Source organism: Phascolarctos cinereus, unplaced genomic scaffold, assembly GCF_003287225.1.
Source record: "Phascolarctos cinereus isolate Bilbo 61053 unplaced genomic scaffold, phaCin_HiC Scaffold_5;HRSCAF=322, whole genome shotgun sequence".
Lineage (NCBI taxonomy): Eukaryota > Metazoa > Chordata > Mammalia > Diprotodontia > Phascolarctidae > Phascolarctos > Phascolarctos cinereus.
Genome location: NW_027555958.1, coordinates 200439247 through 200453731, shown reverse-complemented (window position 1 = coordinate 200453731; position 14485 = coordinate 200439247). Strand labels below are relative to the sequence as shown.

At 32.3% G+C, this 14485-nt stretch overlaps 1 protein-coding gene across 1 annotated transcript in view; it reads left to right on the top strand.

The window, feature by feature from the left end:
• ADGRB3 (adhesion G protein-coupled receptor B3) overlaps nt 1-14485 on the top strand; it is an 888617-nt gene that overhangs the window by 345336 nt on the left and 528796 nt on the right. Inside the window, exons 4-5 of the mRNA XM_078155299.1 lie at nt 3146-3256; nt 10036-10197. Coding sequence (XP_078011425.1) covers nt 3146-3256; nt 10036-10197 — 273 coding nt within the window. The remainder of the gene's footprint in view (nt 1-3145; nt 3257-10035; nt 10198-14485) is intronic.

Sequence of the window (14485 nt, the reverse complement as noted above, 5' to 3'; positions counted from 1 at the left end):
TTCCTCATAGTCATTTCCCATATTTCTGGAGAGTTTTGAGATGAGGTGACATTCTGGATACAGAATGCCTAAAATAGGATTTAAACAGTATAATTATTAATAAGTTTTTTAAACTTATAAAAAGTAATTTTCTACAAATGCAAAGTTAAAAAGTCAAACACAAGAAAATGGAGTATCCACTTATGAAAAAGCTTCTTACAGAGATTTAGAGACAAAGACTAAATATTATTATGTAACTGATTAAGTGTAAATAGTAAAAAGAAAGTAGAGGTCCTTATTTATATATTAAATATCTAATAAAGCTGATACTAAATGAAAACTGATAAAACTGATATTCTCAACTTATGAATACATATCATGTACATCAATGATAAGCAGTAGTGACTAACATCAGAATCTTAATATCTGAATTATATGATAACTTTCTGCAAAGATTTCTAATATTGTGTTTTAGGCAAGAATGCATAATGAGATATTTGAAATTCTGGAGTCTATTTTTAAAATTCAAAAATTCATCAAAAATTAAAATTTTAAATTATTACATTTTAATCAAAGGATTCTCTAATCATTTATCTTGTCAAAATTGTGCCATAGTTTAGGATTACCTTTTCCCCTTGTTCTTGCTACCTAAAGGAATATTCAATGGAAAGCACTTTGTTAGGGGAAATCCTATGCAAATCTAAGGTTATTTATCATCAGCATCATCAGCATCATCATCACAACTGTTGTTGTTATATAATGGTTTTTGCATATGTCCTAATTTTTTCCTAAAAATACCTTGTTTTATTCGTTATTGAAAAGAAAAATAGGCTTTCATTAAATCAGGGTAATGATGGAAATTAGTTAAGAAATAATCCTAGAATAATTATCATTCCCATTTCTTTTTATGTGAGAATAGCCATCCTCTATACATAAATATTTTCAAATAAAATTGCTAAGCTATTCTATAAATGCATACTCAGTCTTTGTTTTTTTTTAAATTGTCCAAAGATTACATATATGTGAATATATGTACATTTTATATGTGTATGTATTTTAATACAATTTAGAAGAGTAGTATAAAAGTGACTTTCCAGATAAGATGCTTGCAATTCATCAAAACTAATACTAAATTATTTTCTATTTGATATCTTCATTCTTTTGTACTAAATATTTTTCTTAATTTTACATAACATTTTTATTTTACAGAGTGTGAAGCTAATACAAGTTTTTTTATAAACACACTACTCCTTTGAAATACACATTGTAGAGTGTAAATTGAAAGGTCTGTACTGAGGTAGCAGAACAACTTGCTGAATTTAAATTCCTCTACATTTATTAATCTTACCAAGTTTGTATTTTGCATGAAATGTATTTTCTTACAAAAAAGATTAAACAAAAATTTACATCTATAAAATCATATTGCCTAATGAAATCGTCAGGATTTTATATTTTCCTCACTCTTTTTTTTTTCTATGTATAAATAATTTCTTGCCAATACCACGAAATGGGATTTGTCTTATTCTTGCTCTTGTAGTAAAATATTAGGTTAGGCCATGTGCAGAAACGGTGTTGATAATGATTGGAAAGTTGTAATGAGTTTTACAATTGAAACTTTCCACTGAAATTGAACAAATGCACCAAGCCCACAATTGTTTTGTATCAGAATCATGACATGACCATGCCAATATTATTTCTGCCCCAGGTCTAAAGTGGGGGGAGGGAGAGAAGGGATTTCATTATCTCATTATATTTTCCTCTAAATGAAGCTAAATTTTCCCTGTTAATGTGGATATGTCAAATAAGGCTGGATATGGCTGAGGACTTTACTTCCATATAAACCTGATCACAATGGGTCAAATTTGAGGTGGTAAAAAGTTATAGTTTAGAATGAAGGGTAAGTATTAAAACATCCTCTGAAAAAAAATGGTTTAGAGACAGGAATGTTTTGTATTTTCTTTTAAAGTTTATCCAGAATTGATGATAAGAGTAAATCTGAGGCTTATGAAATCATTCTCTTCTAAGTTACTGAAATTCTCAGTGCTGGAGTTTTAACTTAAGAACCCTTTTGCATTATGTTATAATATGCTGAACCCAATTCCCTTTACCATAAATAAAAGTGTGTTCTCCATACATTTTTATACAAGCAAAATAACTCCTACTTCTTTTCCTCTGGCCTATCCCTTATGAGATTTTGTCATAATCTTGTTGAAATTGTTTGAAATGTTAGAAATACTAAAATAGATTTCTAACAACTGCATGAGCATAAAGCATAGCCTCCTTTGAAAGTTCTATATACATGAGGTTATTCTCCAAAGGGAGGCTGAACAGAAGGGCCAATCTGATGAGCAGCCAATCTGTCTCCTACCATAAAGGAAAATATGTTTCATTGAAATAGTACTGATTTTCCCCATTCCCTAGCCTAGAACCTGTGCAGCCACATAATTTGGTGACAGAAGACTTCAGTGATTCTATACCCCAGATGAGTTATAAACTGAAAGGAGAGGAACATGTCTTATATTTGGCATAGGAAGAGATGTGCACGGAGGTGGGATGAAAATACAATGGGGTTTGTATCACTCAGGAAGGATTGATAAGTTACCCTGACCTCCATTTCCCTTAAGCTTCTGAATGCACCAAGCACCTCCATACCTGTGGGGAAAGAACCACTGTAAATAATATAATATTCATTAATTCACTTTTCTCCTCTGTAAATAAAGCAGTGTGTGACACTGGTTCCATACTCAAAGAAAGATGCTGACAAATCTGGCAGGTTGATTAATGTTCAGAGAAGGAAACATCCTGTAAGATAATCAAATTTCTATCACTGAACAGCAATATTTAATGGTGGGTTGTATTTATATGATGCATTGCTTTAAAATGATATCCCCAATAGCACAGTGTCTCCATTAATTTAACTGGTTTACACTCTGATATATGCCATTACAATGGATGTTTCTGTTGTTTCTTGAAATATGTTCATGTTTGAAATTCTGCTGACATTGAGATTAGATCTATTTGAAGGAGATCAGTCTAGCAAATGAAGTAAATGTAAAGCTAATCAGGAGCCTCTAGGTATGTGTAGGAACATATTGCATGAGTCAGTAATGTAACTTTTGAGAAATGTCTGCACACAAGCTTTCATGTACCTTTATTCTGTCTTTAGAATTTGGAATGATGGGAGATCATACAATTAAAAGTCAGCGACCTCGATCTGTTCATGAGAAAAGGGTCCCTCAGGAACAAGCTGATGCTGCTAAATTTATGGCACAAACTGGTAATACGTTAGTTACATTTTTCTATTTACTGTTGTTAATTTAATTTAAAAAACACTGCATGTTTTCATAATCTTTTGCTGCACATTCGTCAGTTTTGAAGCTGATACTTTTTTTGAACCATTTTTTTTTGTCACCAGTTAAAGTCCATAAATAAAGTAGCTGGAAATTGAAGACATAAAAATATGCACAATGAGCTACTTAACTATCAGAATAGATTTCATTGTTCATCAAGTATAGCATGCAGATGGAATATTAGGACCAGAACATTACAATTTAAATATGCTGGTTAACTGCTTGAAATATATCATAAATATTTTGAAAGAAGCTCTTGCCAATGAAAGTCCAGATTCTTAATAATGAATCAACATTAGAAGACTTCAACATTATAACATTGAAACTGAGATGCAATCAGAACTTAACAAATTCTTTGTAAGTTCTAGTTTCAGTTGCCTAATTTTATATATAAATATTAATTGACTTTCATATTTTACAGACATTATTCATTATAAAAGATGTGATTTTAATATTAGTTACAATATTGGTTAAAAACAGTTTTTCTCAAGGAAACCCAATAACTAAAAGAAGACAGTCTACTTGTATATAGTATGGTACCTCAAAACATTAAAAATATAAATATAAATAAAATGACTGTCTTTATCATAAAGCATTTTCATGCATTTAAATGCCATATATTTTACAAATAACTAAGAAAATAATGGTTTTACCTATGTATCTAGTGTCTGTGTGTGCACAGAGATGCTGCTGAATCTTACATGTAAGTTAGGGTTCATTGTAATAAATGAGCTAGCATTCTATCTGGTAACTCTGCAGCTGACACCTCTTAGATGAAAGTTTTTGTTTTTAAAAGGTCACGAACATATCTAATTGTCACATTTATTTTGAAAGCTAAAACATCTTTGTCTATGTGAAGGTTTTATCCATTGCAATCTAGAGGCGTTTCTTCCTCCATCAATGCAGGTTGTCTCAAGCAAATTGGTCACCTTTCTGAAGTGATGCCTTGGTTGTTTATGATACAAATCTCTGAAAGGATAAAATATTGCCATTCTGTCTGTATCTTAGATAAGGTTTAATCAGATACTAAAATCAATGATACAAATTTTAAAATAAAATTTTTATATCACTGAAGTGTAACTGGTAAACACATATATTTTAGAGAACTTAATTTAAGATAATAGTATCACCAAATTCAAATTCACCAATATGAAAAGGGAGATTGATTTTCAGAATAATGTACAATAATGACCCAAGTTTAGTTTCTTACAAATGCAGAAATTACTACCAACTGCTTTGCTCAGGCCAAAACTTATGGTCACTGACAACAGTACAAACTAATATATTTGCATTTTGCTAAGTGGATTAAGAAATATCTATGTGGAGTTGTGTAAATGTCCAAACATCCTAAAATTTGCTATTTTTCACAATAGGCTTTGAGAAGCTTTACCATTGGCCATGTATTGGATAATGCTTTGGGTTTAAAGAAATGGCTAAGGAAGGCACAGAGTGCTCACCACCACCTCAGGGACATTTTGGCAGAAAATACTCAAGTAAAAAGGAAATCCTATGTTAAGAGATGATATGATTGGTGGGGTGTAGGGTGGGAAGACTCTGGCTTGCCTCATCTATCTGCTAACTGGGAATGTTTCTTTGTATCAGGCAAATGACAAGAAGAAATGCAACTTAAACAAGATCACTTGATTTGATTTATGAAACCTGAGTGTGCAGTTCTCATATGTTCTGACATATGACAATTGCCCATTTTTTTCACACTGATTTGGGACAAAACAGAATTTACATAAGGATACTTTAGACATGCATACATACACACACATAATTTATTTGCCTATAATGTATAAGCAGTGCATACAACTTCACAAACTAACTTTTAATGAATTCAGATAAGCAAAACCAAATAACCATGGTTTTTAAAGTAAAAATTTGCTAATATCTATATTTTCATTTAATTGCTTCTTTCTAGTAACTGTATTATATCTAATATATTGTACCTCTTGATTATAAACTTAATGAAGCACTTTAAAAATTGAACTATGAGGATATTTTAAAATATTGCCTCACATTCTTATCCATATATATGAAAATACAGTGAGCTTTATGGTCATATGACTGGAAAAAAAAAGATTGTTAGAGTTGATGATCTTTATGTTAAAGAATTCATTATTTGATACAACAGAATGATGCATAAAGGTACAGAAGAAATAATAACAGAATATATATTCTTAAACTAAAATTATTATTAGATAAAAGTAATGTTCAAAATTCGTATTGCTTTGGAAGTTATTGAAAGCTTCACTTTATGAATAAAATTCTTTTCTGAGGGAAGGAGGTAGTCATCATTGGCAAAGCTATGAAGTGAAAAGCATCCATCAGGGCTATTGGAAATATTTTAATAATTATTTCTCATTTAAATTTTCCTGAAATTATCATTCCTTTAGGCATTATGGGAGTTAGTATGGATCTTACACAGGTAAGTGTCTCACAATTAGACAATCTATACAGTGTTTTATTAGTACATATTCCCTTCCACCTATCTTTTAAACAAAGAAAATGTTTGGAGACATGAATATTTTTCTTTTGTTCACATTATTTTGTGAACATAAAATAGCTTATAAATATGGCATAGAATATGGAAATGGATATGATATGATTTTTGTACTCTTTATACAGAGGGCAGAAAAACCAACTGCTAGAATAGATTTTGTAGTTTTCAGAAATATTTAAAATACATTTTTCTTTTTGACATTACAGATCTACGGAGCCAGTAGAGAACCTTGCATTGCAGATGTGTATGCACAGTTTAAGAAACTTCCTTAGACAGTGTTCAGTTTGAAAATATTTATTAAACTCATGTCTTCATGATGCAATGATATTATCTATCGTGTCACACATAGCAAGACTTGATTCTGGCCTGGTTAATCTATTCATTGAGCCAATTTTTGGAACAGGTATATATTACCACACAAGTCATTTAACCATAATTAAATTGTTGATCAAGTTGGATGCTGTTCTATGGATTAATTTTTTGGGTACGTATCAGCATAGATGGATAGAAGGCTGATCTTGGAGTGAGGAAGGCCTGGATTAAAATTGCAATATTGACTGTGTGACAGCTGGAAAGTGCCTTAATTTCTCATTCCCCAGGGGAACTCTTTAAGACTAGAAGTTTCAGAGGTGTAGTTGATCTGAGTTACTGAAGAATTTTCACATTGTCAGGAGTTCACTACACTGATTAAATCAGAGGTCTAGACCCTTACCCTACCAAAAAAAATATCAGATATCATTTTAAATATTAAACAATAGTTCATGATAATGATTCATTTCATCTTCACAATTTGGCTATAAAAGTTAGTTTTAATTTGTGGCGCTAAAATATATTGTGGATTTTCTTTTAGTTAATCTGGTAGGTTTTTTTAACTTTACTGAGAAAAAGTAGCACATCCAAAGTATTAAAGAGACATGCCACTTAAAATAAAAAAAAAACACCATAATTTAAAATCAGGTTTCTAAGTTTATAATAAAAAGGAATACTTGTATTGATAGCTATTTCCTATTATTTTGGTCTGTCAGCTTTGAAAACCTTATTAGTACTTTAAAACATAGAGATTTCCAACTGTTTGTTAATAAATCCTTTATCTGATAGCCATGGTTAAGAGTCTGATTATTCTGTATCACTTTCTGATCTACACTTATTGGAGTGTAAGACATCTACATGTTGTATCATATAATCTAACTGACCATTGACAAATAGTTTGTGTGCAGATAAATAACAACTGTTAAGACTAGCAAAGGGATTAGATTGTAAAATCAAGACTTTTTCTCTTGCTCAGATATAACTAGTCATACTGCACCATGTAGACCAAATATTAATTTATATTCATTTAAGAATCTTTCTCCATACACATACAAATATAATAGTATACCTATATATTCTTATAACATATATATATATATATATATATACACATACAAATGTATGTGCTTATATAAACATATGCACATAAGCACAATAGAATGAACAAATTGAAACGTCCAAGTTGCTTCTAAGGGTCTCTATCATCAAAGAGACAAATATCTCAAGTAGTCCTTTCCTAACTTCTCTAAGTCTCCATTTTTTTAATCAATAAAATTGTAATAGATGCCTTTACTACCTACCTCACAGGGGTGTTGTGAGGACCACAATAGATGTCTGTGAAGTGCTTTCTACCTCATGAAGGGCTATAAAGATGTTGACAATGATTTTTTTTCTTCTTACTTTCAAAAACGTAGTTTACATCAAAAATTGAAAATTACACACAGCCCTTTTTTACTTAAAACATTCCTTACAAAATGCGTTTAATCTCTCATATCAATCATGTAATAAATTTCACTTTTATCAATCTTCCAATGAGCTATGCTGTTTTGCACAGGCTTATAAAGTCAAAACATTAGTGGCACAGAAGCAACCCAGATCATTTGGCTTGTATCTCTACTGGCAAAGCATTTGTTTCAGCAAGCTGCCATTTTATAGGCATCATCTCATTCGTCTAAAAAAAAAAGTCCTGTTTGAAAGTGAATAAATGTCATCAGAAAAGGTTTCAAATGAAGGGACATTTGGTTGTCAGAAGTGATTTGAAAGTTTGGGATGAGGGGGGAAAAAAAGGCACTCCTAATTTCCATGGGCAAGTGGTTGCTCTTTCTAAGACCTAATTTAGCAGCTTTAAGAAAAAAAAAATTGCATTATCTTTCAGAACTGATCCCCAAGCTTTGAAACTTTTTTTTTGCAAAAATGAGCTGGGTTAACATGTAATTGCTTAATATTCACAAAACATCAGTCTTTTCTTACAATGTTTAATTTGCCAGTATACATTATATACTTGAAGGTCCTAAACCTGTTACCATTGTAAAGTACAATTAAACCAAATTATTTCTGACCTTCCTGCAGTGCCAGGGTAAAATGAGAACAATTATTCGAGACAAAATGATTTCAATTTTAGACAAAAGCTATTTCAGTTTTTTTTAATAAAACCTATATTATATACATTAGCCAAGTTTTTAATTGATAACTTCCTAAAACCCACTAAATCACCACTTTTCTTAATGTCATTGTTCATGTAGGTTCAAAATGTTCTAAAAATGAATTTAAGATCTTTCCTAAATTTGTACCTGACAATTTTTTCCTTCAGTTCCACAACAGAGAAACATCACTTTATAATTTACATTCTGCATAAGGTTGTTTTTTTTTTTATGGTAAGGAATACTTAAGAAGAAAAGTTTTGAGTTTTAATGTCACTTGCGCTAGTCAGCCAATTGATAAATATTTATTAAGTGCCTACTGTGTGCCAGCCACTGTGCTAAATGGTAGGATACAGAGAATGGCAAAATGTAGTTTCTATTCTCAAGGACCTCACAGTTTAATATAATCAGCAAATAATATGGCCCTATTATAAAATCATAATCAAATGTTATGATTCTGTTAAGACACAGAAACTAAGGGAAAATGTTACTCTAGAGCATACATTCTGATATATGATACAATTTATTACAGGCAGGACAAGAGAATGATCCATGTAAAACTAGTCCAATTTAATTCTATATGCATTCACCTGACTACCCCATCCTTATGGTCTATTTAGTATGATACACACCAACGTAAAATTCGTTATCATCAGTACCTCTGTGGGAGTACTTAAAATAGAAGCATGCTTAATACATTTCTCAAACACTGCAAGTAATGGAAATAATGTTTATGGTAATGTCAAAGCTTGATAACTTGTTAATGGTAGGAAAATAGTATTTATGTCTGGCCAAGAAAACTTTATGTTTTGTGATCAAATTTATAATATCCACTATGAATATTAGGTTGAGAGCATTAGGAGCCCACTGTAATGATCTTCAGTATTTTAAACTTTAAGTTTCCTTAGAGCTTGAATTCATTAATTATTTGGAAACCATTGATGCTATAGAAGTGATTTATTTGATTTGGGAAAATGGATGCAGACCTTCCTTATTTTATAAAAGCCTGTTGTTAAGTCATTTTTTTAGCATTATAATGCAAATACTGGAAGAGTTTTCATTCATTCTGAGTCATAGTCACTAAACTGATCTAAACCCTGGGAAAGGCATCATGTTGTCAAAATGCCCTTATTAATAATTGCAATAGAATGAATAGCTTCATTTTGAAATGTCAAAGTAGTACTACTCGAGGACCTTTTTGAAAACAACGAGAGTAGTTGTTCAGTGTGCTACAACACAAATTAATAAGATAAAAATACCCATGGCTTGAACATTCCAAGAGCTAGGAATGGGGGTCTATAATGAAGGCATGAAAGAAATGCATGGGTAAATAATTTGTTCCTTGCTTTAAAAGAATAGAGTATGTTTAAATAGCATTTAGCTCCCCTCCCCCTGTACCATTTCATATCTATTTAAAGATTCTGAGGCAGAGAATAAAAACCAATTTGTCTTCTATTATGTAAAATGTTGACTGATTCTTTTTCTTTTAGTGTCCATAGTGCAGTGGTGTTTTGTGAAAGGAAGCACTACTAACAAGGTTGGACTCAAAGTCAGTTCTTGCATCAGTTTTCTGTGCATTCCAATTTTTAATTTATTGTTTCACTAAACATTTTTTCCATGGGCCCTTTCAAGTGTTTATTGTCATACTGTTGCCTTTAAATTATGCTTACATGCCACAATGCTGTTAATTACAATGTTTTCTATTATTACTCAAGGCAGTATTCATTTTTATTTGTTGTCTTGTGTACAGGTGAATCTGGTGTGGAAGAGTGGTCCCAGTGGAGTTCATGTTCAGTTACTTGTGGTCAAGGGTCGCAGGTGCGAACCAGAGCTTGTGTATCACCTTATGGGACACACTGCAGCGGCCCGTTAAGAGAATCAAGGGTTTGCAATAACACTGCCCTCTGTCCAGGTAGTGTTAGCAGCAAATACAATTGTGGATGTTATTGAATTGTGTCTTGCTAAGCATTTGAAACATTTGATTATTATTTTCACATGAATTGAGTATAGATATTTTAATTAGAGTGGATAAGTGTAATTCTTATTCATCTGGGAAATTTCATTATGTATGTGATTATTTCTGCTTTCATAGCAGTCAAAAGAACTATACAAACAATTTTTTTCAAATGCTAGTTCTACATATGAGTATATGTTTTTAATTAGATATGTATCCATAAAGTTTTATTTTTTTCAGGAATAAAAGATAAGGGAAAATATTCTATGGAATGATTTAGGAAGGAAAAAAGCATAATTTATTAATGTGCTGGGAACATGAAACAAATTTTCATTACTTAAGAGAAATGATAAGCCTTTGGAGACATGCACTCTCCACAATTGCTACAAAAGTTATTATAACCTTATAAGTAAAAAAAATACTAATTTTCAGAGGCTTATTGTATTTAGCTCAAACTCTTCCTTTAACCATGCTTACATGTACAATGATTGCATTTGTTTCTCTACACTCAGCTACTGTCTGTAAGCTGGAGGTTCTATTTTACACTTCTATTTAATATTTAATATAAAATTTGAAATGACTTTTTTGAACTGTCCATTGCTTTGGACATTTGATACAGTCATTTAGGAAATAGAAAATGATATAATCCAAATGGAACAGAGTACCATTTCTTTTTAACTTAAGGCAAGTGTCAAATATTTCACTGCAAATCAGCATTTCCTGGTACACTCACACAACTACAGAATTCTTTCCCTCCCTCCTTTCTCTCTCTTTTCTCCTCTCCCTCTTTCCTACCCCTCCCTCCCCGTTCTCCCTCTCTCTTCTTTCCTCCCCTTTACCATCTTCTTTCCCCTCTCTTTCCTTTTTTCTCCCTTTCCCCTCTCTTTGTCTCTCTCCATCCCTCCTCCTCTTTCCCTCTCCTCTCTTCCCTTCTCCTGCCCTCCCTTCTCCTCTCTTCTCTGATATTGGTAGCCACCAGTTTGCATTTAATTCTCTGTGGGACCACCTGGAAAGATCCTAACTATAAATCCAGGATCTAGCAGCACTGATGCCATAGAAAGCTGCTTTATGGCAACCTGCAGTGGTTGGGTCCACAGAGGAACATGGATTTTTACCTACTACCCCTCTAAATACATAGCTTGTCACAGCTCGCAGGTTCTAAAGATTTCCTAGGGACACCCCTATAGTTTTATATCTGGGTCCTCTGAGGGTTTCTTCCTTTGAGTACAGAGAGGTAGAAATGAATACTAGAGAAATACAGGGTACTTAAGTGAATGGATGTTCCCAGAGGAGCTCCTGATCCTAGGAACCAACCTTGCAAGTAGGAAGCAAAGCTATGTAGAAAGATAAACAACCACAGCTGAGTAGAACAAGATACCTTCACCAATAAGTAGAAAAAATTATATAAGACATTAGAGGACAAGATGGGGAAAAGGTCTTGGAAAGAATTAGTAAGAAGCAGTTGGGAAAGAACAATGAAACCAATCAGTCAGACAATTAATCAATGAGAATTAATTAAGTGCTATAGGTACTTATTATATGCCAAGCACTATGCCAAGGACTGAGGATACAAAAAAAATCACATAGTCCCTGTCCTCAAAGAGATCACATTCTAATGAGACAACAAATGACTATATAGATACAGAAAGGATATACGTAGACTAAAAAGTTCTAAGGGTTCAAGAAAGCATTGACAGAGTGTGTAGAATGTGGAAAGAAATAAAGCATAAAGGATAGAAGGGGAAGAAGACAAAAGCATAAAAAAGAAAATGGCAAAAGGAAATTGATACAATTTTAAAAAGAGAAAGAAGAGATGAAGGACAAAGGGAGCAATACCATTAAGGGAAGAAAGATAAAAAAAGAAAGAGAAATCAGAACAAAAACTAAATGAAAAGTAGATTACACTAGAAAGAATATAGAGAATGAGATAGGACCAATATGCAGAGAAAATAGTAGAAAAGAAGGTCCAGAATGCCAGAGAGGAATAGAGAATATTTGAGAAGTTGAGAAAATTGAAAATGAGCAGCTAGGTACTGCAGTGGATAGAGCACCGGCCCTGGATTCAGGAGGACCTGAGTTCAAATCTGGCCTCAGACACATAATACCTACTAGCTGTGTGACCCTGGGCAAGTCACTTAACCCCATTGCCTAGCCAAAAAATAAAAAAAATAAAAATTTTTTAAAATTTTTAAAAATTAAAAAAAAAATGAGCAATTAGTATCATATGCTTTGTAACAACACAACAAATTTTTGGTTACTATGCATGAAATCTCACTTTTATGGCTCAAGTTCAAAGGTGTGTGTGTTTCTATGTGTGTACACATAAACACATAAACAATAATCTGCCAGAGAATAATGTATAACTGTATTTGGGATTCATGAGAAGTATCAGGATGTACTGGACAGAGAGCTGGCCTCAGAGTCAAGAAAATTGATGTTCAAGTTCTATCTCTGACACATGTTATCTGTGTGACTAAGGACAAATCACTTGATTTCTCAGTGCTCCTATCAACTCACTAAAAATATAAGTTGAAGACTAGCAGCTGATGAGCATCAGTAGAAGGGATTTGTCACTGACAGCTCCCTATACCAATGAAATCATGTTTAAAAAAGGAAAATAATTCACTGAATTTCTTGCCAACTAAACGTTAACTATAAGCCAAAGATAGACCCAAGACAAAGTTGTGGAAGCTATAATGGCCTTCTTAGTACAATCCCTCATTTTGACACCCATCAGCTTAAGTATCCAGTATCATCATGTTGGTATCTCACTGCCTAGTACACTATACCGTGTTATACACTACAGGTAATATCCCAAATTCTAGGCCTCCCCCATCTCCCAAACAACTCTCATCATCAAAATGTACATGTTTAGCATTCCATTTTCTCAGGACCATATAGATTGTTGACTAATTACAATAAAAATATTTGAAATAAGGCACAAAGTAAGAATGATAAATGTTGCTTTCCAAATGATAGCTGCATTTTAACATTGTCCTTCAATGCTAAAGGCATTGGCAGCATGAGATAGTGTTGCACAGTAGTTAGGAAGCTAGCATTGAAATCAGGTAGACAATTTTAGGTCTCACCTCTTACACTGGCTATGTGACTCTAGGCAAAGCATTTAACATCTCATTGCTCTGGGAAATGCTCTGAGACTCTGTATTACAGACAATGAAATCATATTCAGCTCCTATCCCTTCACTGATGATCAAAAGAAAATGGCAAAAGGTGTAGTTATCTGTGGACCGAGAGCCCTTCTCTCCTCCCACCAAACTAATCTCACTCTATAGGTAAGGATGTACTCTGCCTGTATTTAAAGTTGGTTCTTACTTTAACCCTAATCCATTAGTTGAATCAAATTAATATCTACTACGGAAAAGAAAAAATTGTGAGTTAGCAACTTGAAAAATAATAGTATTAAATCAATAAAGGCTAGAGGATTTATAAGCAAAGAGTTATGCAGAACATGGTTTCTTTTTGAAAGAACATCAGTTTCCTTTTTTAAACTTGTGCTGAGACCCTGGTTTTTATCCTCCAATGGGAGCTAGGAATAAAGGTTGGACTGGAAAGAACCTTGTTCAGGTTTTTCTTTCCAGTCAGTTTTACACATATGTATGTTTATATATTTCAACCAAAAGACATGTGATTCTGTCCTTCATCTAGGCAAGACAGAATATGTCAGAGGATTTGAGAATACATTTCTCCACTCTCCATTCATCCTTACTTTCATTTCATTATATCACTGTAATAAAAAAACTGAAGAGCAGTGATTATAACAGAAATTTTAACTCATTTTCTTAAATTAAATATCTTTATATTTGCTAATGACCGTTTTGCCCAAACAGATGTATCCATTTTATTTGTTGTTACAAGTTTTAATATGTGATACTGATTTTGGAGAAAACATCTTTACTTCATAATAATACAGAAAAATAGAATTGAAGGTAATGAAAAAGGAGATTTGTGTTTTTCCTTTTTTTTTGCTTTTTCAATCTTGAATGATATTTTATAATAGAGTAATTGGACTTATTTCAATATTAAGAATAAATGTTTTAATACTCTTATAGGTGATATTTTCAAATGGTATTTTAACATATTTACATAAATGTTTTAGGGTTGTTATCCACTTTTTCATGTGTTAATTATTTTGTTTTGATACTTTCCAAACTCGTTATGTATGTTCTCCTTTCACGCTAATTTTTAATGAAAGTAATGATTCCAAATGAATTCTTCCATTTAAATG